General features: G+C 58.4%; 5 protein-coding genes and 3 long non-coding RNA genes across 13 annotated transcripts; 4 read left to right on the forward strand and 4 right to left on the reverse strand.

Annotated features, from left to right (window-relative positions):
* Positions 1-25: 25 nt before the first annotated feature.
* On the reverse strand, positions 26-3,502 carry LOC106988696 (izumo sperm-egg fusion protein 1-like). 3 transcript variants are annotated; one of them, XM_053211083.1, is made up of 9 exons: positions 3,268-3,502; positions 2,810-2,884; positions 2,383-2,469; positions 2,102-2,122; positions 1,670-1,750; positions 1,384-1,484; positions 979-1,132; positions 442-676; positions 26-223 (listed from the first exon to the last, which is right to left on the reverse strand). In XM_053211083.1, exons 1-9 carry the CDS (start codon positions 3,500-3,502, stop codon positions 145-147), a joined length of 1,068 nt encoding a protein of 355 aa, XP_053067058.1. In that variant the 3' UTR covers positions 26-144. The 3 variants fall into 3 exon arrangements, with proteins under 3 accessions (XP_053067058.1, XP_053067056.1, XP_053067057.1); XM_053211081.1 differs by having other exon boundaries at positions 442-703; XM_053211082.1 differs by lacking the exon at positions 2,102-2,122 and having other exon boundaries at positions 442-703.
* On the forward strand, positions 816-2,090 carry LOC128313304 (uncharacterized). The gene is made up of 2 exons (XR_008293811.1): positions 816-1,039; positions 1,560-2,090. It is a non-coding gene; the product is annotated as an uncharacterized LOC128313304 (long non-coding RNA).
* Positions 3,503-3,580: 78 nt separating the features above from the next.
* On the forward strand, positions 3,581-6,757 carry LOC128313303 (uncharacterized). Its single transcript, XR_008293810.1, has 2 exons — positions 3,581-4,339; positions 4,545-6,757. It is a non-coding gene; the product is annotated as an uncharacterized LOC128313303 (long non-coding RNA).
* On the reverse strand, positions 4,674-8,837 carry LOC106988697 (izumo sperm-egg fusion protein 1-like). 2 transcript variants are annotated; one of them, XR_008293806.1, is made up of 9 exons: positions 7,899-8,837; positions 7,453-7,527; positions 6,987-7,073; positions 6,712-6,732; positions 6,279-6,359; positions 5,989-6,089; positions 5,584-5,737; positions 5,053-5,289; positions 4,674-4,890 (listed from the first exon to the last, which is right to left on the reverse strand). XR_008293806.1 is itself a non-coding variant. In XM_053211079.1 (9 exons), exons 1-9 carry the CDS (start codon positions 8,131-8,133, stop codon positions 4,695-4,697), a joined length of 1,125 nt encoding a protein of 374 aa, XP_053067054.1. In that variant the 5' UTR covers positions 8,134-8,837; the 3' UTR covers positions 4,674-4,694. The 2 variants fall into 2 exon arrangements, 1 of the variants encoding a protein (XP_053067054.1); XM_053211079.1 differs by having other exon boundaries at positions 5,115-5,289.
* Positions 8,838-8,840: 3 nt separating this feature from the next.
* Positions 8,841-9,307, forward strand: LOC128313302 (uncharacterized). The gene is made up of 2 exons (XR_008293808.1): positions 8,841-8,967; positions 9,199-9,307. It is a non-coding gene; the product is annotated as an uncharacterized LOC128313302 (long non-coding RNA).
* Positions 9,273-13,013, reverse strand: LOC106988694 (izumo sperm-oocyte fusion 1). 3 transcript variants are annotated; one of them, XM_053211086.1, is made up of 9 exons: positions 12,362-13,010; positions 11,901-11,975; positions 11,478-11,564; positions 11,232-11,252; positions 10,798-10,878; positions 10,511-10,611; positions 10,097-10,250; positions 9,641-9,815; positions 9,273-9,426 (listed from the first exon to the last, which is right to left on the reverse strand). In XM_053211086.1, exons 1-9 carry the CDS (start codon positions 12,594-12,596, stop codon positions 9,294-9,296), a joined length of 1,062 nt encoding a protein of 353 aa, XP_053067061.1. In that variant the 5' UTR covers positions 12,597-13,010; the 3' UTR covers positions 9,273-9,293. The 3 variants fall into 3 exon arrangements, with proteins under 3 accessions (XP_053067061.1, XP_053067063.1, XP_053067062.1); XM_053211088.1 differs by having other exon boundaries at positions 9,694-9,815; positions 12,362-13,004; XM_053211087.1 differs by lacking the exon at positions 11,232-11,252 and having other exon boundaries at positions 12,362-13,013.
* A 164-nt stretch (positions 13,014-13,177) lies between these two features.
* On the reverse strand, positions 13,178-17,896 carry FUT1 (fucosyltransferase 1 (H blood group)). The gene is made up of 2 exons (XM_027038005.2): positions 17,620-17,896; positions 13,178-17,052 (listed from the first exon to the last, which is right to left on the reverse strand). Exons 1-2 carry the CDS (start codon positions 17,753-17,755, stop codon positions 15,971-15,973), a joined length of 1,218 nt encoding a protein of 405 aa, XP_026893806.1. The 5' UTR covers positions 17,756-17,896; the 3' UTR covers positions 13,178-15,970.
* Positions 17,897-19,571: 1,675 nt separating this feature from the next.
* FGF21 (fibroblast growth factor 21) lies at positions 19,572-21,283 on the forward strand. The gene is made up of 3 exons (XM_015087189.3): positions 19,572-20,005; positions 20,164-20,267; positions 20,876-21,283. The coding sequence occupies exons 1-3, from the start codon at positions 19,768-19,770 to the stop codon at positions 21,164-21,166; spliced, it is 633 nt and encodes a 210-aa protein (XP_014942675.2). The 5' UTR covers positions 19,572-19,767; the 3' UTR covers positions 21,167-21,283.
* Positions 21,284-22,972: the final 1,689 nt, after the last annotated feature.

Below are 22,972 nucleotides of genomic sequence, written 5' to 3' on the forward strand. Positions count from 1 at the left end.
CCAAGAGTGAGGATCAGAGCAGAGGAAATGAGTCCGGTATTTAGACAACCAGATAAATCTTTATTTGTGCCACGGTACTGTGGCCTTTTCCTTCGGTACCTTCGGAACCTGCTCCTGTGAAGGCTGACTCTTTGGGACCTAGCCCTATGGAAGACCCGCCCTGTCAGCGGAGAACCAGGTATTCATGGAATCGATCACCTTCCCAGGCCGAAAGCAAAGGACGCTGGGGGAGGGTGGGGTGCAAATAGCAGAACCAGATTAGGTCCTGAGTGAGGGACACTCCTCCCAGCCTCCCTATATTGGATCTTATTCTCGCAATGACCCCAACTTAGTCAGCAGAGGTAAGCCCCACCCCATCCCCAAGAGAACAACCTCCTCCATTTGGAGGGTGGACATCCCGCCCCTCGCTCCAAGCCCTGACTTCTTCAGTGGGCGACTCACACGGTGAGAATGCCGATGATCAGCACCACAAAGCCCCAGATCAGCAGCCCTATCAAACGGCCTCTCAGCCTATTCTCCAACTTCAGGTACTCTGCCCTCCCGACAGTTAGGGACAGGTCATGCCAGATCTCAGCCAGGGTTCCACTGGTTGATGACCGGGTTACAAACATTGAAGTCTGGGTTACAAAGGTTGAAGACTTGGACGTTGTCTCCACAATGATTCTTTGAGGCAACACTGACGGAAGAAAGGGAAAGAGCAGACCTGAGAGGGTCCCAAGAGCCCTTCGTGGCCCAGGCAAGCTATCTCCACGCCAACCTTCCCCAAACCTAGGCCTTCCAGGAGATAATCAGGACCCTAACTGCAGGAAGCATGGTCCAGGTGAGCAGTGGCCACGCCCAGGACAGGAAGCCACACCCCCATGGCCTGAATCCACATCCCACAGGGAAGTTTTAACCCGCAGGCCACGCCCTGAAGATGGCTGTACCCAAAACCCACGAAACTGAACCCCACACTTCTGTCGACTCCCCAGCACTGACCTGTGACTTCAAAATGGATGATCGTGGATGGGCCATGTCGCTCAGTGCCCAACTCGCACCGGTAGGTACCTGCATCCTCTGGCCCCACGAGGGGCTTGGTCAGGGTGGGTCGTTTCCCCTTGTACACCAAGGTCTCAGAATTGCTCCCCCAAACCTAGACCCAAGTTCAAGAGATCACAGAGGCCTGGGGAATTCAGGCCTTAGGGAGAACAGAGGTGAGATCATCACGGGATCTCAGTGGGGAAGATGGGAATCCAGGGTGTACTGGTAAGGGCATGGGGTCCCCGGGGATCCGTGGAAGGCAAATCTGGTAGGTCATGGGTCATGGGGATTGTGGGAACAAGCTTGTGGATACCGGGGTGGGCGCTCACACAAGCCTAATGGACTTGGGGTTGAAAGTCCCACCCTGTAAAAGCTGTAGTTGGTCAGGCCTTCAGATAATTTATGCCAGTTGAGCTCACAGTCCAGGACCAAGTCTTCCTTTTCGTGGACGTTGATTTGGCGCACTGGGGACGAGGGTTATGGTGGGGTGCTTCCTCATGGTTCCAGGCCCTCCATCCACTCCCTCCCACTGGGTCCAGGCCCTTCTTTGCTAACAGGCAGGCTTCAGTCTCCGCCCTGTCAAGACTCCATCTCTCCTCTGGCTCCGCCTCTCCTGCGCCAACCCCTCCCGTTGGCCCCAGCCTCTCACCTCCGCAATCTGTGGACTTTCGACAAAGGTAAAGGTGCTTTCTGCATATGTGACACCAGAGCAGAAGCTGCAACATCGTACCTGAGGGGAGAGATCAAGGCTCTATTTATCCTAACAGAGGAGGCTACAAGTAGAGGGCAGGGTCAAGGGCTGGGGAGGGATCAGGCGCCTAATCCCTAGAGGTCAGCCCAAGGGGCGGGGCTAGAAGGCAGTCCTCCCTGAAGAGGGGTGTAACCAGTCTCAGGAAAGAGCCCCCAGAGAAGGGGACCCGTTGCCCAGGAAGTCCGCTGTGCAGAAGGACTACTGGGGACCAGGAACCTCTCAGACGTGGGGAAGGAAGAACCGTTGAGATCCAAAGCAGGAGGAGAAAGGCTGGGTATTCACGGGGCAAGGATGAGGGATAAAAAACCATCTTCCATAATCTGGACTCACCACATTTGTTGGGACAGAAATCTGCCTCAGAAGGAAGAAAAAAATAACGGTATCAGGTTTCTAAGCTAAAGGACATGAGAGAGGGGGAGAAGGAATAGGTGGGGGTTTGGGCTCTTGGGTTGGAGGGAGGAAGGGCCCGGGTGCCTGGAGGTCTGGGTCCAAGGGAGGGCGCGGTCGGGAGAGGTAAGGGGATGGACATAGAAAGCAGGGGCTGGGGACATAGACCCTGGGACTGGTGGAGGAAGGGGCTGTGGTCCCGTACAGAACCCATATTCCCTCACCCTCTCTTTGGAACCGAACGACGTAGCTCTGAAAGCTTTCTTTTTCCCGAGTCAACATCTCAGAGAACTCCTTCTCTAAAGAGTCATCTGGAAAAGCAGCAGGGTGACGTAAAGTGCTTCCCCTCCGCTCCCCACCCCAGGAGTGAGGTACAGGAAGTTTGTCTCTGTCTGAAGGGCATGCCAATTCCCGCTGGGGACTTCTCAGGGAGCGACAATGAAATTGAATGACCACTTAACCACGCCGGCCACTGAGCTAAGCGAGGGCTGGTGTCCAGGCACCGTTATGATCCATTTTAGACGTGGAAAACTTCCTTCCCGCAAAGCCACACAGCTAGGGGATGACTGGGCAGGTATTTGAAGCTAGGCAGGTTGACTCCAGAGCCAAAGATTCTGGAGCTTCTCCCCCCGCCCATCTGTGTGCATTTACCTCTTAAACCACGGTTTGTGATATATTTCACGCTCCTCAGAAAACTCAAGACTGACGTTTCCATTGTGGCTTCATCTGGAGGGACACAGGGGATGCGGGGAGGGGAGACAGAACCTCAGATTCCAAACCTTGAGCTCTCTTGGCTCAGCTAGCGTTACAAACTACAATACCCATGTGGCCGCTGGGCAAGGATGGGGCTGTAAAGCGATTGTCCGCCCGTTGCCTGCTGGGAGTTGTAGTTTTTATCCAAAATGGCAAGGTAAGGCGTAGGGGAAGTGTATTCCTAGCCTTGGCAAGGCCTGGATTCTGCATCCCAGCCTTCTCCACGCCCGAACCCAGTAGACTCTGCCTTCAGCTCTTCCCTCCCGTCCCCCTCCCCCCCCCCGCCCCTAGCAATCCTAGGACTAGACCCCTCGTTTCCCATGACCCAGGGTTCCCACGCTCTACCCTGCCCTCACCGATAACCCCGATAAAGGAACGCTGTAAATTTGGCAGTTTGGTGAAATTCCCCACGGTTGCTTTTATCGTTCTCATCATTTCTCTGTGACGCTCGGGCGCCAGGTGGGTAGGCAGGTATTCCTTATCGAAGGAGTCCAGCGCAGCCACGACACTTCGATCACACGTGACACAGCTCCGGGCAGGAAGCAGGCAGCCGGCTAGCGCCGCCACCAGGAGGGCAACTTGGGGACCCATTTCCCCAGGGCGCTCAGCCCCAGCAGAACCCACCAGGACTATCTGGACTTTATGGGGAGGGTCCGCCCACCCCACACGGAGGAGGAAGTGATCGCTAAGGGGAAAGAACCCCTTCCCGGAGACTAAGACCCCCAAGTTGTAGGTCTCCCACTTCTCGGTTAGGAAACCGAGGAGTCCGGAGTCCCGATGCACACTGAGCAGCCGCTGCCCGACCTTGAACTTGTCCGTTGACCCTCGAATACAACTAGGGTTTGCTGAAGAGCGGAATCCAGGCTGAGGGCATTCAGGGGGACGAGCCGGCCACGTCCTTCCGGCTCTGTTACGCCACGACTGAAATTAAGGATGTTGTTGGAGCGAAGGTGAGGTGGCTCACGTGATGCAGAGAGCTTTATGACTGGAGTCAGACCTGAAGATCGCCTCAATGTGCAAGGAAATCCCACAGCGTTTCCCTTCTAGCTTTCCACAGGCCCCCGACTTACCTAGAGACAATCCAGGAGTGTCCTTGGCCCCGCCCACAAACCCAACTCTGAGTCTGATTGGACGGCAACAAAGGGAGGCTCCGCCTATAGTTCCAGGATAACGCCCTCCGCCCCCTCTCTAACAGAACTTTTTTCTGGTTCCTCCCAGATGAGGCCCCCGTGTGGTCGCGTTGGGGTGGAGGGGGTGGGGTCAGACTAAAGAGTCTCGGTGGAGGAGAAAGATGGGAGCTTAGCTCCTGGGAACTGGCGTGGAAGATGGCTGGGGACTTGCTCTTGGGTCTGATGGAGGAGGCGTGTGGACCCCTGGGTCCCTGCTTCAGGCCTCAACAGCACCCGGCGCCCTGGCTCCGTCGGCCTGGTTAGTTCAGACCCCACTGTTCCTATTCAGCCTTCGCCTCTGCCCCGGCTCCCAGCACTGGGTGGGGGACAGGAAAAGGCAGTGGAAACCCACTGGAAGAGTGTGGACGGGTTGTCATGTGAGGGGTCGGGCCTGGGGGAGGAGATCTGGGTAGGGCTGGCCCTTGATTCGGGAATCACTCCTTGATTCTGGAAGTGCATCTCAGCCAGGTGGCCCTGCCACGCCGAAGGGACCCGGGTTCCCAGTCTATCCTTCTAGGACAGGAGACCCGCCCCAGAACTCTCCTCTCGGGAAGCCAAAACTGAGAATCTGACCGGAGAAAATGAATCCGATATTTAGGCAACCAGATAAATCTTTATTTAAGCCTTGGTGCTGTGGCCTTTTCTTCGTTCGGTACCTTGGGAAGCTGGGTCTGTGACACCTGGCTCTGTGATAGCTGGGTCTGTGACAGCCCACTTTGTGGACCCTGGTCCTCTGGGGCTGCTGCCTTGTCGGTACGGACCCAGGACATGACCGAATGGATCAGGGTCCCAGACCTAAAGCAAAGTACGCTGGGGAAGGGTGGGGTGCGATCGTGTAAGCAGATTAGGTCCTGAGTGAGGGACAGCCCTCCCAGCCTCCCTATATCTGATCCTTTTCTATGACCCAAGCTTCGCCGCCCTAGTAAGCACGCCCCTCTTTTCTAAGCCCCTCCCCCTAACCCCTCCTCCTACGTCAGGACGTTGGAGACCCCGCCCCTCGCCCCAAGCCCTGCCTTCTCCGGGAGGCGGCTCACGAGGTGGCAAAGCCGAGGATCAGAAACACAAAGCCCCAGATCAGCATCTCGAACAGAAAGCCTCTCAGCACGTCCTTGGGATTCAGACACTCTGACGGCTTGAGGGATCGGAACCACTGATACTGGGTCCCGGGCTTTGATTTCGGGATCTCCTCAATGACTCTTTTGGGCAACACTGACAGAGGAGAGAGAAGGAGCAGTCCTGGGAGGGCCGGTCGTGGCCCAGGCAAGCTCTGTCCACGCCACCCTTCCCCAGGACCCAGGCCTCCCAGGAGATAAGCACACCCCTCACTGCCTGAAGCCAGGCCACTGTGAGAGGTGGCCGCACCCTGGGCAGCAAGCCACCCCCCCTTGGCCTGAAACCACACGCCGACAGAAAGTTAGGCCCCCCAGGGCGCTCGCTGAAGCTGGCTGCCCCCCAAAGCCAGGACCCTGAGTCCCATACGTCTGTCGACTCCCCAGCTCTGACCTGTGACTTCAAAATGGATGACCGTGGCTGGGCCGGATCGCTCAGTGCCCAACTCGCAGCGGTAGTTACCCGCATCCTCTGGCCTCACCAGTCGCTTGATCAGGGTGGGCCGTTTCCCCTCGGACACCAAGGTCTCAGAATTGCTCCCCCAAACCTAGACCCAAGCTCAAGGGGTCACAGAGGCCTGGGGAATTCAGGGTTTGGGGCAGTACAGGTGTGAGAGCATCACGGGCTCTCAGTGGGGAAGATGGGAGTCCAGGGTCACTGGTAAGGGCATGGGGTCCCCGGGGATCCCTAGAAGTCACACCTGGTGGGTCATGGGTCATGGGGATTGTGGCAACAAGCTTGTGGATGAGGGGGTCGGCGCTCACACAAGCCTTATGGACTTGGGGTGAAAGGGCCCACCCTGTAAAAGCTGTAATAGGTCAGGCCTTGAGATAATTTATGCCAGTCGAGCTCACAGTCCAGGATCAGGTCTTCCGTTTCATGGACGTTGATTTGGCGCACTGGGGACAGGATTTACGGTGGGACACTCCTTTGAGGTTTCCTGCCCTCCCGCCAGTGCCACCCACTTTGTCTAAGCCCCCCTTTCTGTCTCCACCCTCCGCTCCAGTCCCCGCCCTCTCTAGGCCACGTCTCTCCTCTGGCTCCGCCCCTCTTGGGCCAACCCCTGCGGTTGGCCCCAGCTCTCTCACCCCCACAATCTCTGGATTTTCGACAAACGTGAAGCTGCTTTTTACAGTTACTGCACCAGATCAGAAGCTGCAACATTGTACCTGAAGGGACAGGATCCAGGCTGTATTCGCCCTGAGAGGCGAGGCTAAAAGGAGAGGGCAGGGCCAAGTTCTGGGGCGGAGTCAGGCGCCTAATCCCTAGAGGGCAGCCCAAGGGGCGGGGCTAGAAGGCAGTCCTCCCTGAAGAGGGGTGTAACCAGTCTCAGGAAAGAGCGCCCAGAGAAGGGGACCCGCTATCCAGGAAGTCCGCTGTGCAGAAGGACTACTGGGGACCTGGAACCTCTCAGACGTGGGGAAGGAAGAACCACCGAGACCCAAAGCCGGAGGAAAAAGGCTGGGTATTCACGGGGCAAGGATGAAGGATAGAAAACCAGTTCCCATAATCCGGACTCACCACATTTGTTGGGACAGAAATCTGCCTCAGAAGGAAGAAAAGAGAATTATCAGATTCCTGTTAAAGGGGATGGGGGCGGGAGGAAGGAATAGGCTGGGGGTTGGGCTCTTGGGTTGGAGGGAAGAAGGAGCCGGGTGTCTGAATCTCTGGGTCCAAGGGAGGACCGGGTCGGGAGAGGTGAGTGTTGGACATAGAAAGCAGGGGGCTGGGGACAGAGTCCCTGGGCCTGTTGAGGGAAGGGGGCGTGGTCCCTGACGGAAGCCATCTTCCCTCACCCTCTCTTTGGAATCGAGTGACGTAGCCACGAAAGGCTGCCTTTTCCAGAGTCAACATCCAGGAGAACTCCTTCACGAAAGTGTCATCTGGGAAGGAGCAGGGTGACATAGAGTGGTAGCCCTCCCCCGCCCACCGCAGGAGGAGATACAGGAAGTTCCTTCTGTGTGAAGAGATTGGCATTCCGCGTTGGGGCCACCTCAGGGAGGGACAATGAAATTGAATGACCACTTAACAATGCTGGTCACTGAGCTAAGCGGCCCCTGGCCTGCAGGCACTGTTAGGACCCATTTGAGAGGTGACAAAGTTGCAAAGTCCCTCCCTAAAGGCCACACAGCAAGGGGTGACTGGGCGGGAAGCTGAACCGAGGCAGGTGGGCTCCAGAGCCACTACCAGACCCGTCCTCACCAACAATCATTTCTCGAAAAGTTTCTGGAGCCCCATCCCCTGGCCCCTGTGTGGATTTACCTGCTACACCACTGTTTCTGATAAGTCTCACACTCCTCAGAAAACTCAAGACTGACGTTTCCATTGTGGCCTCATCTGGAGGGACACAGGGGATGCGGGGAGGGGAGCTAGAACCTCAGATCCCAAGCCTTGAGGTCTCTTGGCTCAGCAGGTGTTAAAAACTACAATACCCATGAGGCTACTGGACCAGCCCAGGGCTGTAAATGGCTGGCACGCCCATTGCCTTCTGGGAGTTGTATTTTTTTTCCCCACATAAAATTGCCACGTAAGGACTAGGGGAAAGTGTATTGGGAATCTGCATCCCAGCCTTCTCCATTCACGAACCCAGTACAGTCTCCCTCCAGTCTTTCGCTTCCTTCCCTCCTGCCCGCTCCCGCAACAATCCTAGAACGCAGACCCCTCTTTTCCCTCGACCCCTGGATTCGCACTCTCTACCCTGCCCTCACCGATAACCCCCAGAAAGGTATCCTCTAAATCTGGCAGGTCCCGGAAATTCCTCACGGTTTGTCTTATCTTTTCCATCACTTCTCTGTGACGCCCGGGGGCGAGGTGGGTAGGCAGGTATTCCTTTTCCAAGGCGTCCAGCGCGGCCACGACCCTTGGATCACAAGTGACACAGCTCCGGGCAGGAAGCAGGCAGCCGGCCAGCGCCGCCACCAGGAGGGCTACTTGGGGACCCATTGAGGCCAGGGGGCTCAGCCCCGCACAGAACCCCGGGGAGGGTCCTCCCACCCCACTCGGAGGAGGTGATCGCTGACCGGAAAGAACCCCTTCCCCGAGATTAAGACCCCCCAATTTGCAGGGCTCCCCCTTCTCGGTTAGGAAACCGAGGAGTCCGGAGTCCCGATGCACCCTAGACAGCCGCTGCCCGACCTTGACCTTGAATGTTGCACCCTGGAATACTCGGGTTCGCTGAAGGGCCGAATCCAGGCTGGGGGCCTTTAGAGGGGACGAGCAGGCCACGTCCTTCCACTCTATTTGCCACGGCTAAAATTGAGGATGTTGTGGATCGAGGGTGAGGTTGGTCACGTGACGTGGAGAGCTTTATGACTGGAGTCAGACTCGAAGGTCGCCTCAATCCCACAGAGTCCCTCTTCCTTTCTCCTTGGGGCGCCGACTTCTCTAGCGACAGTCTGGGCGAGTTTCCTTGGCCCCGCCCACAAACCCAACTCTGAGTCTGATTGGACGGCAACAAAGGGAGGCCCCGCCTATTGTTCCAGGATCTCGCAGACCGACCCCTCTCTGACTAGAACTTTCATCTCATCCTCCCAGATGAGGCCCTTGTGTGGTCGCGGTGGGGTGGAGGGGGCTGGGGTCAGACTAAGGAGTCTGGGTGGAGGAGAAGGATGGGAGCTTAACTCCTGGGAACTGGCGTGGAAGATGGCTGGGGAAGATGGCTGGGGACTGGGATGGCTCTTGGGTCTGATGCAGGAGGGGTGTGGACCCCTGGTCCCGCGGTTCCTACTCTGCTTCGGGTCCCAACAGCACCTCGGCGCCCTGTCTTCGTTGACCCGGGTTGGTTCTTGACCCCTCTGCCCTGGCTCCCAGCACTGGCTGGGGAACAGGAAAAGGCCAGAGGAAACTCTGGCTGGAAGAGCGGGGAGGGGGCGTCCTGTGAGGGGGCGAGGCTGGGGGAGGAGATCTGGGTAGGGCTGGCCCTTCCCCACTCCTCGATTCGGGAATTACATCTCAGCCAGGGGGCCCTGCCATGACCAAGGGACCCGGGTTCCCGGGCTCTCCTTCTAGGACAGGAGGCGAACCCCAGACCTCTCCTCTCGAAAGCCAAAATGAGGATCAGACCCGAGGAAATGAATCCGGTATTTAGGCAACCAGATGAATCTTTATTTGTGACTTGGTGCTGTGTCGTTTTCTTTCGGTGCCTTCGGAACCTGGCTCTGCAGGGCGGCTACTTTGTTAGTGAGGAACCAGGACTTTATGGAATCCATCACGTTCCCAGGCAGAAAGCAAAGTACGCTGGGGGAGGGCGGGGGGCAGATAGTGGAACCAGGTTAGGTCTTGAGGGATAGCCCTCCTCGCCTCCCTATATTTGGTCTTATTCCAGCAATGACCCAGGCTGGATCATCACTACCATTTTCTAAGGCCTCTCCCTTAAAGGACCCCCTCCCGCATTGGGATTTGGAGACCCCGTCCCTCTGTTCGTGCCCCGCCTTCATCAGGGTTGGCTCACGCGGTGACAAAGCTGATGATCAGCACCACAAAGCCCCAGATCAGCAGCCCTACCAGAACGCTTCTCAGCACCTTCTCGGGCTTAGGGTACTCTGAAGGCTGGAGGGTTGGGGACAGCTGCTCCTCGGTTTCAAAGTTTGATGTCGGTGTCTCCTCAATGATTCTTTGAGGCAACACTGATAGAGGAGAGAGAAAGAGCAGCGTTGGGAGGCCACCAAGGTCCCCCGTGGCCCAGGCAAGCTCCCTCCCCTCCACTTCCCCCAAGACCCGGGCCTTGGAGGAGACAATCGCGACCCTATCTGCCTGGACCCCGGCCACCGTGGCGGGTGGCCACACCCCCGTGGCCTGAAATGACACCCCGACAGGAAGTTTTGCCCCATAGGCCATGCCCCAAGCTGACTGTCCCCTAACCCCAGGACCCTGATTCCCACACTTCCGTCGACTCCCCAGCTCTGACCTGTGACTTTAAAATGGATGACCGTGGCTGGGAGGGATCTCACAGTGCCCAACTCACAGCGGTAGTCACCTGCATCCTCTGGCCCCACCAGGGGCTTGGTCAGGGTGGGCTGTTTCCCCTTGTACACCAAGGTCTCAGAATTGCTCCCCCAAACCTAGACCCAAGCTCAAGGGGTCACAGAGGCCTGGGGAGTTCAGGGTTTGGGGAAGTACAGGTGTGAGAGCATCACGGGTTCTCAGTGGGGGAGATGGGAGTCTAGGGTCACTGGTAAGGGCATGGGGTCCCCGGGGACCCGTAGAAGTCAAACCTGGTAGGTTATGGGTCATGGGGATTGTGGCAACAAGCTTGTGGATACCGGGGTGGGCGCTCAACCAAGCCTAATGGACATGGGGTTGATGGGGTTGAAGGGCCTACCCTGTAAAAGCTGTAATAGGTCAGGCCTTGAGATAATTTATGCCAGTTGAGCTCACAGTCCAGGACCAAGTCTTCCTTTTCGTGGACGTTGATTTGGCGCACTGGGGACAGGCGGTTACGGTGGGATGCATCTTGGTTCTCCCTCAACTCCCTCGCACTTGGTCTTGGCCCCCACTTTTCTGGTGGGCCGGCTCCTTTCTTTGGCCTCTCTAGACCCCGGCTCTCCTCTGGCTCCGCCCCTCTTGCGCCAACCCCCCACCCCCTCCAGCTGGCCCCAGCTCTCTCACCACCGCAATCTGTGGACTTTCGACAAACGTGAAGCTGCTTTTTACAATTACTGCACCAGATCAGAGGCTGCAACATCATACCTGAAGGGGCAGGATCAAGGTTGCATTTATCCTGATAGAAGAGACTAAAAAGAGAGAGCAGGGTCAAGGGCTGGGGCGGGGCCCAGCGCCTAATCCCGAGAGGTCAGCCCAAGGGGCGGGGCTAGAAGGCAGACCTGCCGGAAGAGGGATCTAACCGGGCTCAGCGAGGAGCCCACATGGAATAGGACCCGCTGTCCAGGAAATCCGCTGTGCAGAAGGACCACTGGGGACCAGGAACCTCTCAGACGTGGGGAAGGAAGAACCATCGAGACCCAAAGCAGGAGGAGAAAGGCTGGGTATTAACCGGGGCCAGAATGGGGGATAGAAAACCAGCTTCCCTAATCTGGACTCACCACATTTGTTGGGACAGAAATCTGCCTCAGAAGGAAGAAAAAAAAAAAAGTTATGAGATTTCTAAGTTAAAGGACACGAGAGAGGGGGAGAAGGAATAGGTTGGGGTTTGGGCTCTTGGGTTGGAGGGAGGACGCTGTTGGGAGTGGTGAGGGGCTGGACATAGAGAAGCAGAGGACTGGGGACAGGGACCCCGGGACTGGTGGAGGAAGGGGCTGTGGTCCCTGAGGGAACGCATCTTCCCTCACCCTCTCTTTGGAACCGAGCAACATTGCGCTGAAAGGCTGCCTTTTCCAGAGTCAACATCCAGGAGAACTCCTTCACGAAAGTGTCATCTGGGAAAGAGCAGGGTGACAGAGTGCGACCCCTCCTCCCACCCACCCCAGGAGGAGGTACAGGTACCCGTCTGAAGAGGCTGGCGTTCCAGGTTGGGGCCATCTCCGAGAGGGGCAGTGAAATTGAATGACCACTTAACCATGCTGGCCACTGGGCTAAGTCACTGGCCTGGGTGCAGGCACCGTTATGACCCAGTTTGGAGGTGACAAAGCTGTGATATCCCTCCCTAAAGGCCACACAGCCAGGGGATGACAGGGCCGGTGTTTGAACCTAGGCAGTTTGGCTCCAGAGCCAAAGGATTCCGAAGCCCCTCCCCTGGCCACTCTGCCATTTACCTGCTATGTCACTGTTTGTGATAAGTGTCATACTCCTCAGAAAACCCAACACTGACGTTTCCATTGTGGCCTCATCTGGAGGGACACGGGGGATGCGGGGAGGGGAGATAGAACCTCAGATTCGAAGCCTTGTGGTCCCATTGGCTCAGCTAGTGTTAAAAACTACAATGCCCATGTGGCTATTGGGCAAGGCTAGGGCTGTAAAGGATTGCCTGTCTGTTGCCTTCTGGGAGTTGTAGTTTTTTACATAAAATTGCAGGGTAAGGGTAGGAGAACACAGTATTTCCTAGTGCTCGGAAAGCCCTGGAATCTGCATCTCAGCCCTCTCCATCACGAACCCAGTAGACTCTGGCTCCGGCCCTTCCCTCCCTCCCCGCACCCCGTCCCTGCTCCCAGGAATCCTAGCACCAGACTCCTCTTTTTCCACGACCCGGGGTTCCCACGCTCTACCCTGCCCTCACCTATAACCCCCATAAAGGCATCCTCTAAATATGGCAGGTCCCAGAAATTTCTCACGGTTTGTCTTATCGTTTCCATCACTTGTCTCTGACGCTCGCGCGCCATGTGGGTAGGCAGGTATTCCTTTTCCAAGGCGTCCAGCGCGGCCACGACCCTCTGATCACATATGACACAGCCCCCGGCAGGAAGCAGGCAGCCGGCTAGCGCCGCCACCAGGAGGGCTACTTGGGGACCCATTGCGGCCACAGCGCTCAGCCCGCACAGAACCCGGGGAGGGTCCTCCCACCCCACACGGAATGGGTGATCAGTAACGGGAAAGAACCCCTTCCCCGAGAGTAAGACCCCCCAATTTGCAGGGCTCCCCCTTCTCGGTTAGGAAACCGAGGAGTCCGGAGTCCCGATGCACCCTAGACAGCCGCTGCCCGACCTTGACCTTGAATGTTGCACCCTGGAATACTCGGGTTCGCTGAAGGGCCGAATCCAGGCTGAGGGCCTTTAGAGGGGACGAGCCGGTCACGTCCTTCCACTTTATTTGCCACGGCTAAAATTGAGGACGTTTGTGGAGCGAAGGTGAGGTTGGTCACGTGATGTGGAGAGCTTTGTGACTGGAGTCCGAGTCACCGTTTCCCCCGATCTACAAGGAATTCCCACAGCCTCCCCCTTCTAGCTTCGGACGTGGGGGCGCGACTTCCCTGGAGACACGCCCAGGAGCTTCCTTGGCCCCGCCCACAAACCCAACTCTGAGTCCGATTGGACGGCCACAAAGGAGGGCTCCGCCTATGGTTCCAGGAAATCGCAGAGGCCTCCTTCTCAGACTAGAAGTTTCATCTGGTCAGCTCAGGCGAGGGCATCTGGCCTTCAGCCTCCTTTCGTCCCTGAGTTTCTGAGCCCAGGCTTCGGCTAGATGCCTGGGATCTTTTGGAATATTTGGCGTCAAGCCACGGAATTGGGAAGTGGCCCTTTCTAGCCGCAGGACTACGACTCCCAGGAGGCCCTGGGGTGTCTCCCTGGCCAGAGTTCCACACTTTACTCACTCCCTCCTCCTTCTCTCCGTAGCTGAGGGGCTGGATGCCAGGGTTCCAGAAGAAAGAGGCCTAGAGCCAATACTAAGAACCTGGGGCTCAGACCTATGGGGGTCCTGGAAGGTCTCTCTCTCCTTTTCTACATCAAGAATCAAACCACCATAAAAACTGGAACCGCGGGGCGCCTGGGTGGCTCAGTGGGTTGAGCGTCCGGCTTCGGCTCAGGTCATGATCTCACCGTTCATGAGTTCAAGCCCCGCGTTGGGCTCTGTGCTGACAGCTCCGAGACTGGAGCCTCCTTCGGATTCTGTGTCCCCCTCTCTCTCCGCCCCACCCCTGCTTATGCTCTGCCTCTCTCTGTCTTTCAAAAATGAATAAACATTAAAACAAAACAGGAACCGCGACTCACACAAGCCTGAGAACAGGAGGCTGCCAGATCTCAGCAGGGACAATACCCCTAGACGTGAGCAGTTCTGGATTTCCCCTCTTACACACACACACACACACACACACACACACACAGTGGACTCCAAAACACCTGCAGAGACAGGATTTGGTGGTGTGGACTTTTAATTCATACCTCCCTCTCTCCCACCTGTGGCAGCTGAATAGTGAATGATCCCTCAAAACTCCCTGAGAAGACTAAAAAAAAGGGGGCTTGGATTCTTCTGGGTACGTAGGAGACGCGATCAGAGTTGTCTGTAATAACGCTAGGTACCTTCATCCCCTACAAAAAAGCACCAAGGGGGTCCTGGAATCTGAGTCAAGAATCCCATCCTCCTTGGCCAGACCTTGTGCTCTGGCCTGGGTTTCAGGCCAGCCCGGGTCCCGTATACTTTCAGACCTTCAGATCCTTTAATTCTTTTTTTAATGTTTATTTATTTTTGAGAGAGAGAAAGAGAGGTCGAGCGGGGGTGGAGGGGTGGGGACAGCGAGAGAGGGAGACGCAGAATCCGAAGCAGGCTCCAGGCTCTGAGCCGTGAGCACAGAACCCCACTGGGGCCCAAACTCACAAACCGCGAGATCATGACCTCAGTCAAAGTCGAAGGCTGAACTGACTAAGCCACCCAGGCGCCTACAGAGCCTTTGAAGCCCGAAACCGGGTTTAGTGGTTCTGTGAAATCAGAGGAAGCCCAGGTTGGCAAGGGTCCCCATACCTGTAGCTTTCTGCAAGCCCAAAAGAAACATTCATGACGTTTATTTATGCTGGCTGAATTCCAGAAAATCGATCCCGTTACATCCAACAGCCCAGCTGCAGAGAAGGAAACTTTCTTAATTGAGAAGAAAGGTAACCTTAACTCAGAGCCAACTTGTAAAGTGCCTGTCTTTGGCAGTTTTTGACAAAAAAAAAAAAAAAGTCTCTAGGTTTCTGGAAGGCTTTCCTCCAGGAGCCGCTGTATTTCAGCATCCATACCTCTCCCCCACCTGTGGAGGAACAATCCCACGTTTTAGTCTATCTGCTCAAAATAGACTCTCTGGGGCGCCTGGGTGGCTCAGTCAGTTAAGTGTCTGACTTCGGCTCAGGTCATGATCTCGCAGTTCGTGAGTTCGAGCCCCACCTCAGGCTCTGGAGCCTGCTTTGGATTCTGTGTCTCCCTCTCCCTCTCTCTGCCCCTCCCCTGCTTGCTCTCTGCCTCTGTCTCAAAAATAAACATATAAAAAAAAAAATTCAAGGGGCACCTGGGTGGCTCAGTCAGTTAAGCCCCCGGCTTCAGGTCAGGTCATGATCTCTAGATCTGCGAGTTCGAGCCCGAGTCGGGCTCTGTGCTGACAGCTCGGAGCCTGGAGCCCGCTTCCGATTCTGTGTCTCCCTCTCTCTCTGCCCCTCCCCTGCTCACGCTCTGTCTCTGTCTCTCTCTCAAAAATAAACATTAAAAAACATTTTTTTCTTTTTAAATTTCAAAAACGGGCCTTTGTCTTTCTTTTTCTCAGAGGCTGAGAGGTTGGACAGATTTCCCACCTCACAGGACAGATACTTTGTGTTCTGCCAGTCTTTCTGGCAGTGGCTGAGGTGTTGAACTTCTGAGTGTCCCTTCATGAGATCCTCCTAGAATTCCAGAACCTCATCCCCTCTGGGGAAGCCCTGCAGGATTCTCCACAGGCCTGAGACCTGGCCTTCTCTAGAACCACTCCAGAAACACAACAGGGGAGTGGATGAGTGCTTGCTGTGGACTACCCCTAAGTTCTTTCAGTCCTGAGGATTGTCCTTCTCTTCTAGAAAAGACCAGAGGCAACATCAGAAGGGGGGGGGAGTTCTCCGTTTTTGGGGTGAAGCCATCCAGAAGTACCCTGGATCCGTGCTGGGAACAGTGGGTAAGGCATTGCCTTCCAGAACTGACGTGAGCCTCTCTGGACATTGCCAGGCCTCAGGAAAAGATCCCCTGCTGGTTCTAGAACGTCCAGGCAGTTACAGAAAGCCCCTAGGTTTCTCTTTCTCCAAGTCCTCTTTCTCCAAGTCTAGCCAACTAGGATTACTCTAGAAATGGGTGCCCGCCTGCTACGGGGCTACCACAAGCTTCTCCAGAAGCCGCTAGGCCTCCGGAGACCCAGAACGCTGGCCCGAGCTATTCCAGAAAGTCTCCCCGCTGCTCAAGGCCCAGCCAACGAGCGGAGGGGAGACAAGTCTGCATTAATGCCCACCCACTCGGGCAAGAAGGCAGCCTCGGGCTTAAAGATCTTCAGGAAGTTGGAGTCGGGCAGGGTGAAGTTGGCCAGGTAGACGGTGTCCCCACCGGTCAGGTAGGCGGCCCAGAAGCCAAAAGTGCCAATGGTCATGATGGTGTGGTTGCACTGTGTGAGCAGCGCGAAGTCCCTCCCCGGCGAGCCCTCCTGCCCGTCGCCGGCAAAGATCACATCCCCACGGGACGTGTCCATGTTCTCGCGGCACCAGGCCATGCCGTTGCTGGTGACCACAAAGACGGGGTCTTCGTGCCGTGCCCGGAACCAGTCCATAGCCTGCCGGAGGTAAGCGCGGTCGCCTACCACCCCCTTCCAGCGGTGGGGCATGACCCGCAGGTAGTCCCCGCGGCGCACGTGGACGCCCACGAAGGTGCGAGGGCGGTCCCCGGTGGGGCCCAGGCGGAGCCGGCTCAGCAGACCCTGGGCCTCTCGCCGAAGGTGGTCGTGCAGCGTGAATTCCCTGCGGATCTGCTCCCGGAGGTGGTGGAAGAAGGTCCAGGAGCAGGGAAAGCCGGTGAGCTTCAGCAAGGGGTCCCTCAGGCGGGCGTACTCCCGGGACATCCAGTCGTGGAGCTCCAGCTCCCGCCAGGGCGTGCGGCTGTCCACCTCGGGCGCCAGCACCGGCAGGGTGATGCGGAACACGGGGGCCAGGGCGGCGTGCATGGCGGGCAGGATGAAGGCCCGGCGACTGTTGAGCTGGGCCAGGGCCAGGAGCGTGGCATACTGCCCCATCTGGTTACCGAACCGGCCGTCTGGGTGGATGGTCCAGGTTCCCGAGAGGGAGGCGGGGGGCTTGAGGCAGGCGGAGGTGTTGGGGGACAGGCAGAGGATGGCCACAGGGGATGGCACCGGGCGGCGGCCTGGACACAGGGCCGTCAGGGCCAGGCCGTTGGGAAAGAGGTCTTGGTGGACGTAGAGGAACAAGGTGGCTGAAAGGACACACACTAGCAGGAAAGCCACACAGAGCTGCCGTTGGCTGGGGGCCCACATGGCTGCACGGGAGGAAAGGTGAATTAGCGGGGCCCCGGAGCCCCAGGAGGAAGTGTCCGTGGGCAGGGGCCTGGGGGAACGAGGAAACCAAGGCTTGAGACTCCTGGGTCCCAGGGAAAGGGGATCAGGGGCCTGGATCTGAGGGAGGGGAGGGAGGTGGGCGCTTGGATCTGCAGGGATGGGGACGGCGAATGTCGAAAACTGGTGTTTCCAAGATAGCAACGGGTCTCGGAGCCGGCCTGCCACATCCGCACCTTGGAATCTGGCTCTCCGGGCCGGGAAGTCCCACTTTAGTTGGGTGATGTGCCACCCACTCCTCTCTGGGGTGGGCCTGGTGGAGGGAGGGTGAGGACTCCGCCATGGGGGTGACGGGAAGAGACAGGCCAGGTGGAACATGAGAGGCTGGAGGTCGGGGACTGGATGAGGGATCTCGGCCTCTGGACGAGCAGGAGTTGGGGGGGGGTGGGGTGGAGACTCCTGGGGTCCTACGGGGCTAGCGGTTGGGGCTGCGCCTCCTGGGACCGAAGGCCCCGATTCCTGGGTCCCAGGCATCCTCCGGTCCCACTCACCTGAGCTCCTGGCGGGTGACAGAGCCACGGCGGGCTTAGAGAGGCTGGAGCGCGCCGACCGCAGGTGCAGCCCACATCCGGCCGCCCCCGGAACCCGGGACTCCGGGATCCTAGGCTCGGCAGCCCTCCCCTCCATGCCGCCTCCCCCGACTGGCTCCTAGGGCTCGGGGGAGGGAGGAAGGAGATGGGCGCGGTTCCGAGACTCCCAGCCTCCGCCCCTCCCGACCTGGGCAGGTAGGTCGGAGGCGGAGCCCCGCCCCCGCCCCGGCGCCCCAGGCTAAGCTGGTAACCCCCGCCCCCCCCCCTGCCCTCCCCAGACCCGGGGACCCGCGCCCGGCCCCCTCCTCCTCGCCCCGGCCCGCGGGCGGGCTCTCCAGGGCCAGCCTCCACAGCATGGAGACCCGGCGCCCAGCCGCAATGCCGGACCCAGGTATTCGGGTCCATCGACTTCTCCCCCTTCTCCCGAGCCTGGGCTGAAGGGCCGCCCAGAGTATCTGGATGCTCCGAGCCCGGCCACGCCCCAGCCGCTGGGGAGGGCGCAGACACCAGGCCCGGGCGGGGGCGAAGATCCTCCGCCCTCTACCGGGTCCTCCCGGTGGGGAGGCAGAACCTGTTTGCCAGGCCTGCTCCAGGAGCCGATGGAAACCTCCTCCAGCTCTCAGGGTCCCGAACGTGGGCGCCTCCGGCCCGAAGGGTGTCCCCGCGCACACCGGGGGCCGCTGATTCCCCGTCTCCGCACGGTGCACCTGCGAACTGCTGAGCCTCTCCTTTTGAGGAATCGTACGATCCGGGGTCCGACGGCTCCTCTCCAGACGGGCGCGTCCCGGGGGCAGCGTCTCCCCGCGGGCGAGGAGGAGAAAGCAGGAGGGGAAGCGGGCCTGTCAAGCCCAGCCTCACCGGGAGGCTGGGGCCCCAGGTTGGGGATCCAGGGTCTCGGCTCCGCGGTGTATACCTGGAGCCGCTTCCATTGTCCGGGCGGTTCCGCCACCCCCTTCCCCCCCCCCCCCCCCCCGCCCCACTTCCCTGGGCTGGAGCCGTGTGATCATTGTCATTCAATAAATCAAAGCTAAAGACCCAGGAATTTGACTCCCCTCTCGTCTCCAGACCCAAGCCCCTCCTTCCACAGACCCAGGATTTCCAGCCCCAGCCCCCTCCTCTGCTGGAGACGTTCAGACCTCCGCACTGGAGGGTGTCCGGTCTCTGTACCTACAGTTTCCAGGAACCCCCCCCCCCCACATTCCCTTTGGGCTCTGGTCTCTCACTTCCCCCCTCCAGAGCCTGGCTCTGCCCCCCCCCCACCCCCACCCCAGAGGCGCTGAGTCAGACTTTCACCCTCCACCCGCCCTCCCCACCCCAGGCTATTTTGAGAACACCTTTCTGGGCCTGGGGTAGCTACTCTGGTGAAAGAGGTCCCGGGATTGCATCAGGGAGGAGAGGCTCATTAGGTGCCCGAGGAACCTCTGGGCTGGGGTTGGTGAGGTTGAGGCGGGAGGCTTTTGGTCACGTGGCTTTTGCTGCTCTCCTGATGATCGAGGAACGTCCGTGTGTGTGTGTGTGTGTGTGTGTGTGTGTGTGTATGTGAGACACCCTCCCTGCCCGCACCCCCCCCCCAGAAACCCACAGAAATTTGGGCAGGATGCCGCAATCCCGGTTATGGGGCACGGTGTCCGTCGATCAGCCAGGGAGGCAGTTTTCCAGGCCCCCAGCCCTCTCCTCCCCCAGCCCCTTTCAGCCAAGTCCCAGTCAGCAGGTCCCGGTCCCCCTGATTCCTCAGACCTGGGAGTCCAGGGCCCCAGCGGGAAGGACCCCCCCCCCCCCCACACCGGTTGCATCATTCGGCTCAGGCTGATCTGGCCACGGTGGAATCCTAGCTCTTGCCAAGTGGGTCAAATATCATGGGTCAGGTGTGGGGAAGGTGATTGGGCAGGTCTGTCTGGATATAAATTTTGGAGTGCCTGCATCCATTTTAAGAGACCGGGGTATTCTGTCAGCTGGGAATCCGCGGACACGAAGACCCAGGCGTTGAGGCTCACTAAGGTGCAATCCGTGAATCTCCTGTCCCAGACAACCGGGATCTGAGACAGAATCTAGACCATTCGGCTCCTCAAGCCCCAGACCCCGGATCTCACCTGAGGACGTGAGCCAGTGATGGGCTGGGACCAGGCCGGGTCCCAGCACCTGGGACTGTGGGTCCTGATGATGCTGGGGGTCCTTTTCCCGGAGGCCTGCCAGGCACACCCTATCCCTGACTCCAGCCCCCTCCTCCAATTCGGGGGCCAAGTTCGACAGCGGTTCCTCTACACGGACGACACCCAGGAGACAGAGGTCCACCTCGAGATCAAGGCTGATGGCACAGTGGTGGGGACCGCTCGCCGGAGCCCTGAGAGTGAGTGCATAGACAGAGCCTGGTCTGAGGGAGCAGGGGCTGGGGGGCCCAGACCCCTGGGTCTGAGGGAGGAGGGGCTGGGAGCCTAGACCCCTGGTTCTAAGAGAGACGGGCCTGGGCAGAGGTCCTCTGAGCCCCTGACCACTCTCTCCTCTCAGGTCTCTTGGAGCTAAAAGCCCTGAAGCCGGGAGTAATTCAAATCTTGGGGGTCAAAACGTCCAGGTTCCTGTGCCAGGGCCCAGATGGGACACTGTATGGATCGGTGAGTTTCTGGGATCGCCCCCCTCCTCGTGCTCCCCCCCCCCCCCGTATCACCTTCACCACCCAGGGTTCCACCTCTCGCACCTTGGGCCTGAGCCGGGCTTGGTTCTGTGCTCCTTGTGTGGCTCCCCGCCTCGCCACCTCCCCTGCACCCGGGAGCTGACCTCATCATTTGTGCATAAAGGGAAACTGAGGCTCAGGCAGGGACACACCAGCTCCGAGTCACGAGGCCCGTGAATGACGGAGCGCCTGAGTCCTGTGACCTGTGACCCCTGCTGGGCCGCATGGGCTCCTAGCTGCCTGCTTCACGCTGGGCACAGGGCTGCTCAGGGGACCCATGGCCTGTAAAGTGACCATGACCCCTTGGGTGGAAGCCAGACGCCTCTGTCTGGACTCAGAGAGCCTTGACTGGTCCCTGGGCTGGAATATTGGTCTCTGTGAAGTGAAGCCAGGGAGGTAGGCCTTGCAGGACTGCCCAGGGGTAAAGGGGGAGCCTGCTTCTGTTGCCTGTGTCCCGGAGGAGGGGCTGGGGGCCGGGGACTCCTGGGTCCTGCAGCAGGAAGGTGCAGAAGAATCCCGTATCTCCGATGTCCGCTCTTGTCCCCTCAGCTCCGCTTTGACCCCACAGCCTGCAGCTTCCGGGAGCTGCTTCTGGAGGATGGATACAACATCTACCACTCGGAGACCCTCGGGCTCCCACTCCGCCTGCCCCCCCACAACTCCCCATACCGGGACTCGGCCCCCCGGGCACCTGCCCGCTTCCTGCCGCTGCCAGGCCTGCTTCCGGCACCCCCGGAGCCTCCAGGGATCCTGGCCCCCAGGCCCCCGGACGTGGGCTCCTCGGACCCTCTGAGCATGGTGGGGCCTTCCCAGGGCCAAAGTCCCAGCTACGCTTCCTGAAGCCACGGGCTGTTTGCTGTGGGGCCTCCTCTTTATTTATTGGGTTATTTGGTATTTATCTTATTTATTTTTTTATTTTGCCTACTTGGGATAATAAAGAATCTGAGAGGAGGGTCAGGGTGCGCGTGTGTGAGTGTTTGAGGGAGGAACTGGGAACCCTGTGCTGAGGGAGGGCCTGGAGGGGCTGAAGGCTGGGAGTCCTGGTTCTCTAGAAGAGGGCTTGAGGATCTAAATTCATCCGTCCAGGTGCTTATGGACTTGGAGTGCAATGACTGTCACAGAATGCAGTCCCAGTGAGCGGGTTGCCTGTTCTCTCTCCCCGCCCGCAGCGTAGATTTCCACGTTGTTCTTTGAGCGATTCCCTGGGTGGGACAGAAGGGAGGACAGAAATGTAGACAACAGCCCAGATTCACAGACAGCGCTGATGTCCAGGAGTCTGACCCACTCCCACGGCGTCTTGGGCCCTTCATTTTTTTTTTTTTTTTTAATGTTTATTCATTTTTGAGAGACGGAGACAGAGCATGAGTGGGGGAGGGGCAGAGAGAGAGGGAGTCACAGAATCCGAAGCCGCTCCAGGCTCCGAGCTCTCAGCACAGAGCCCAGCACACAGCCCTACACGGGGCTCAAACTGTACGATCATGACCTGAGCCAAAGTGGAAGTCTTAACCCACTGCGCCGCCCAGGCGCCCCAGGGCCCTTCATTTTTAATTCCAAGGTTCAAATGAGAGGAACATCTCAGTGGAAAGGGGATATAACTGCAGGTCCCAGCAGGTCCCAGGAGGGACTCAGTGACTGGAGGAAATGAAGCTCTCTGCATCTCGTGGCAAGTGTGGCTGTCCGCTCTGGTGGCACTGGGCTGGCTCCGGCAGGGAAAGAGTTGTCACCGGAAGCAGAATCCGAAACGCCACAAAAGTCGCCGGAAAGAGCAGCTTCGTGGCTGGGGGGGGAGCTTCACGTGGGATGTATGTTCCTGGGTCAGAGGAGTCCACCTGACTCTGGAAAGTCTCCCTTCTGCGAGGGAGCAGGAAGCACCTTGGGGCATCTGCCCTGATCACTTTCCCGCCCACCCCACCCCTGCAAGCCTCCGCAGTCTTGGAGAACGCGGACCTGGCCAGCCTGGCGGGGAGGGAAGAGGTAGCGGAATGGTGGGGGGTGGGTCCTAAGATAGACACCCAGAGAGAGGAAGTCAAGGACCCAGGACGAGGAGGAGGAGAAGAGGGACAAACGTGGGGCTCGGTGGGGAGACGGGGGGGGGGGGGTGTCAGAGATACCCAGAGAGGGGCGGGACCCTGGAAGAGGGAAGCCAGACAGGAAACCTACAGAACTGCAAAATGTGTTAAACAAGCAAACACCTCTCCCCCCACCTGGGGATGTTAACTCCCAATCGCATTGTCTCTCCTTTCCATTAGAAGCAGGTTAGTGTCAAAATTAAAAAAAGAAAGGGGTGGGGGGAGGGGGAGGGCCTGGGTGGCTCAGAATCCGCAGCAGGCCCCAGGCTCTGAGCTGTCAGCACAGAGCCCCACGCGGGGCTCGAACCCATGAACCGTAAGATCATGGCCTGGGCTGAAGTTGGACGCTCAACCGACGGAGCCACCCAGGTGTCCCTAAATTACCCTCTTCTTATGAGGGCACCGGTCACGTCAGGTTTAGGACCTGGTCTGGTCCAGCGTGACCTCATCTTGATTGGATTCCACGGACAAAGGCCCTATTTCCAAATAAGGCCACATTCACAGGTTCCAGGTGAACTTGAATTTCCAGGGGATGCTCTTGAACTTGGTGCACACCTGTGCAGTCTGTTACATTCGT

The sequence above is a fragment of the Acinonyx jubatus genome, chromosome E2 (assembly GCF_027475565.1).
Source record: "Acinonyx jubatus isolate Ajub_Pintada_27869175 chromosome E2, VMU_Ajub_asm_v1.0, whole genome shotgun sequence".
In the NCBI taxonomy this organism is placed as follows: Eukaryota; Metazoa; Chordata; class Mammalia; order Carnivora; family Felidae; genus Acinonyx; species Acinonyx jubatus.

What these genes read in the sequence shown, in the direction of transcription:
- FGF21 (XM_015087189.3), top strand. Translation starts at nt 19,768, where the DNA reads ATGGGCTGGGACCAGGCCGGGTCCCAGCACCTGGGACTGTGGGTCCTG. An exon ending in CGCTCGCCGGAGCCCTGAGA is followed by an intron (nt 20,006 to 20,163) that starts GTGAGTGCATAG and finishes CTCTCCTCTCAG; the next exon opens with GTCTCTTGGAGCTAAAAGCC. An exon ending in ATGGGACACTGTATGGATCG is followed by an intron (nt 20,268 to 20,875) that starts GTGAGTTTCTGG and finishes TTGTCCCCTCAG; the next exon opens with CTCCGCTTTGACCCCACAGC.
- LOC106988694 (XM_053211086.1), bottom strand. Translation starts at nt 12,596, where the DNA reads ATGGGTCCCCAAGTAGCCCTCCTGGTGGCGGCGCTAGCCGGCTGCCTG. An exon ending in CACAAACAGTGACATAGCAG is followed by an intron (nt 11,565 to 11,900) that starts GTAAATGGCAGA and finishes GCTCTTTCCCAG; the next exon opens with ATGACACTTTCGTGAAGGAG. An exon ending in CATCCATTTTAAAGTCACAG is followed by an intron (nt 9,816 to 10,096) that starts GTCAGAGCTGGG and finishes CTCCTCTATCAG; the next exon opens with TGTTGCCTCAAAGAATCATT.
- FUT1 (XM_027038005.2), bottom strand. Translation starts at nt 17,755, where the DNA reads ATGGAGGGGAGGGCTGCCGAGCCTAGGATCCCGGAGTCCCGGGTTCCG. An exon ending in GTCACCCGCCAGGAGCTCAG is followed by an intron (nt 17,053 to 17,619) that starts GTGAGTGGGACC and finishes CCTCCCGTGCAG; the next exon opens with CCATGTGGGCCCCCAGCCAA.
- LOC106988696 (XM_053211081.1), bottom strand. Translation starts at nt 3,502, where the DNA reads ATGGGTCCCCAAGTTGCCCTCCTGGTGGCGGCGCTAGCCGGCTGCCTG. An exon ending in TTCCTTTATCGGGGTTATCG is followed by an intron (nt 2,885 to 3,267) that starts GTGAGGGCAGGG and finishes GTGTCCCTCCAG; the next exon opens with ATGAAGCCACAATGGAAACG. An exon ending in TTTCTGTCCCAACAAATGTG is followed by an intron (nt 1,751 to 2,101) that starts GTGAGTCCAGAT and finishes CTCTCCCCTCAG; the next exon opens with GTACGATGTTGCAGCTTCTG.
- LOC106988697 (XM_053211079.1), bottom strand. Translation starts at nt 8,133, where the DNA reads ATGGGTCCCCAAGTAGCCCTCCTGGTGGCGGCGCTGGCCGGCTGCCTG. An exon ending in CCTATTACAGCTTTTACAGG is followed by an intron (nt 5,738 to 5,988) that starts GTGGGCCCTTTC and finishes GCTTGGGTCTAG; the next exon opens with GTTTGGGGGAGCAATTCTGA. An exon ending in ATCCTCGGCTTTGCCACCTC is followed by an intron (nt 4,891 to 5,114) that starts GTGAGCCGCCTC and finishes ACCCTTCCCCAG; the next exon opens with CGTACTTTGCTTTAGGTCTG.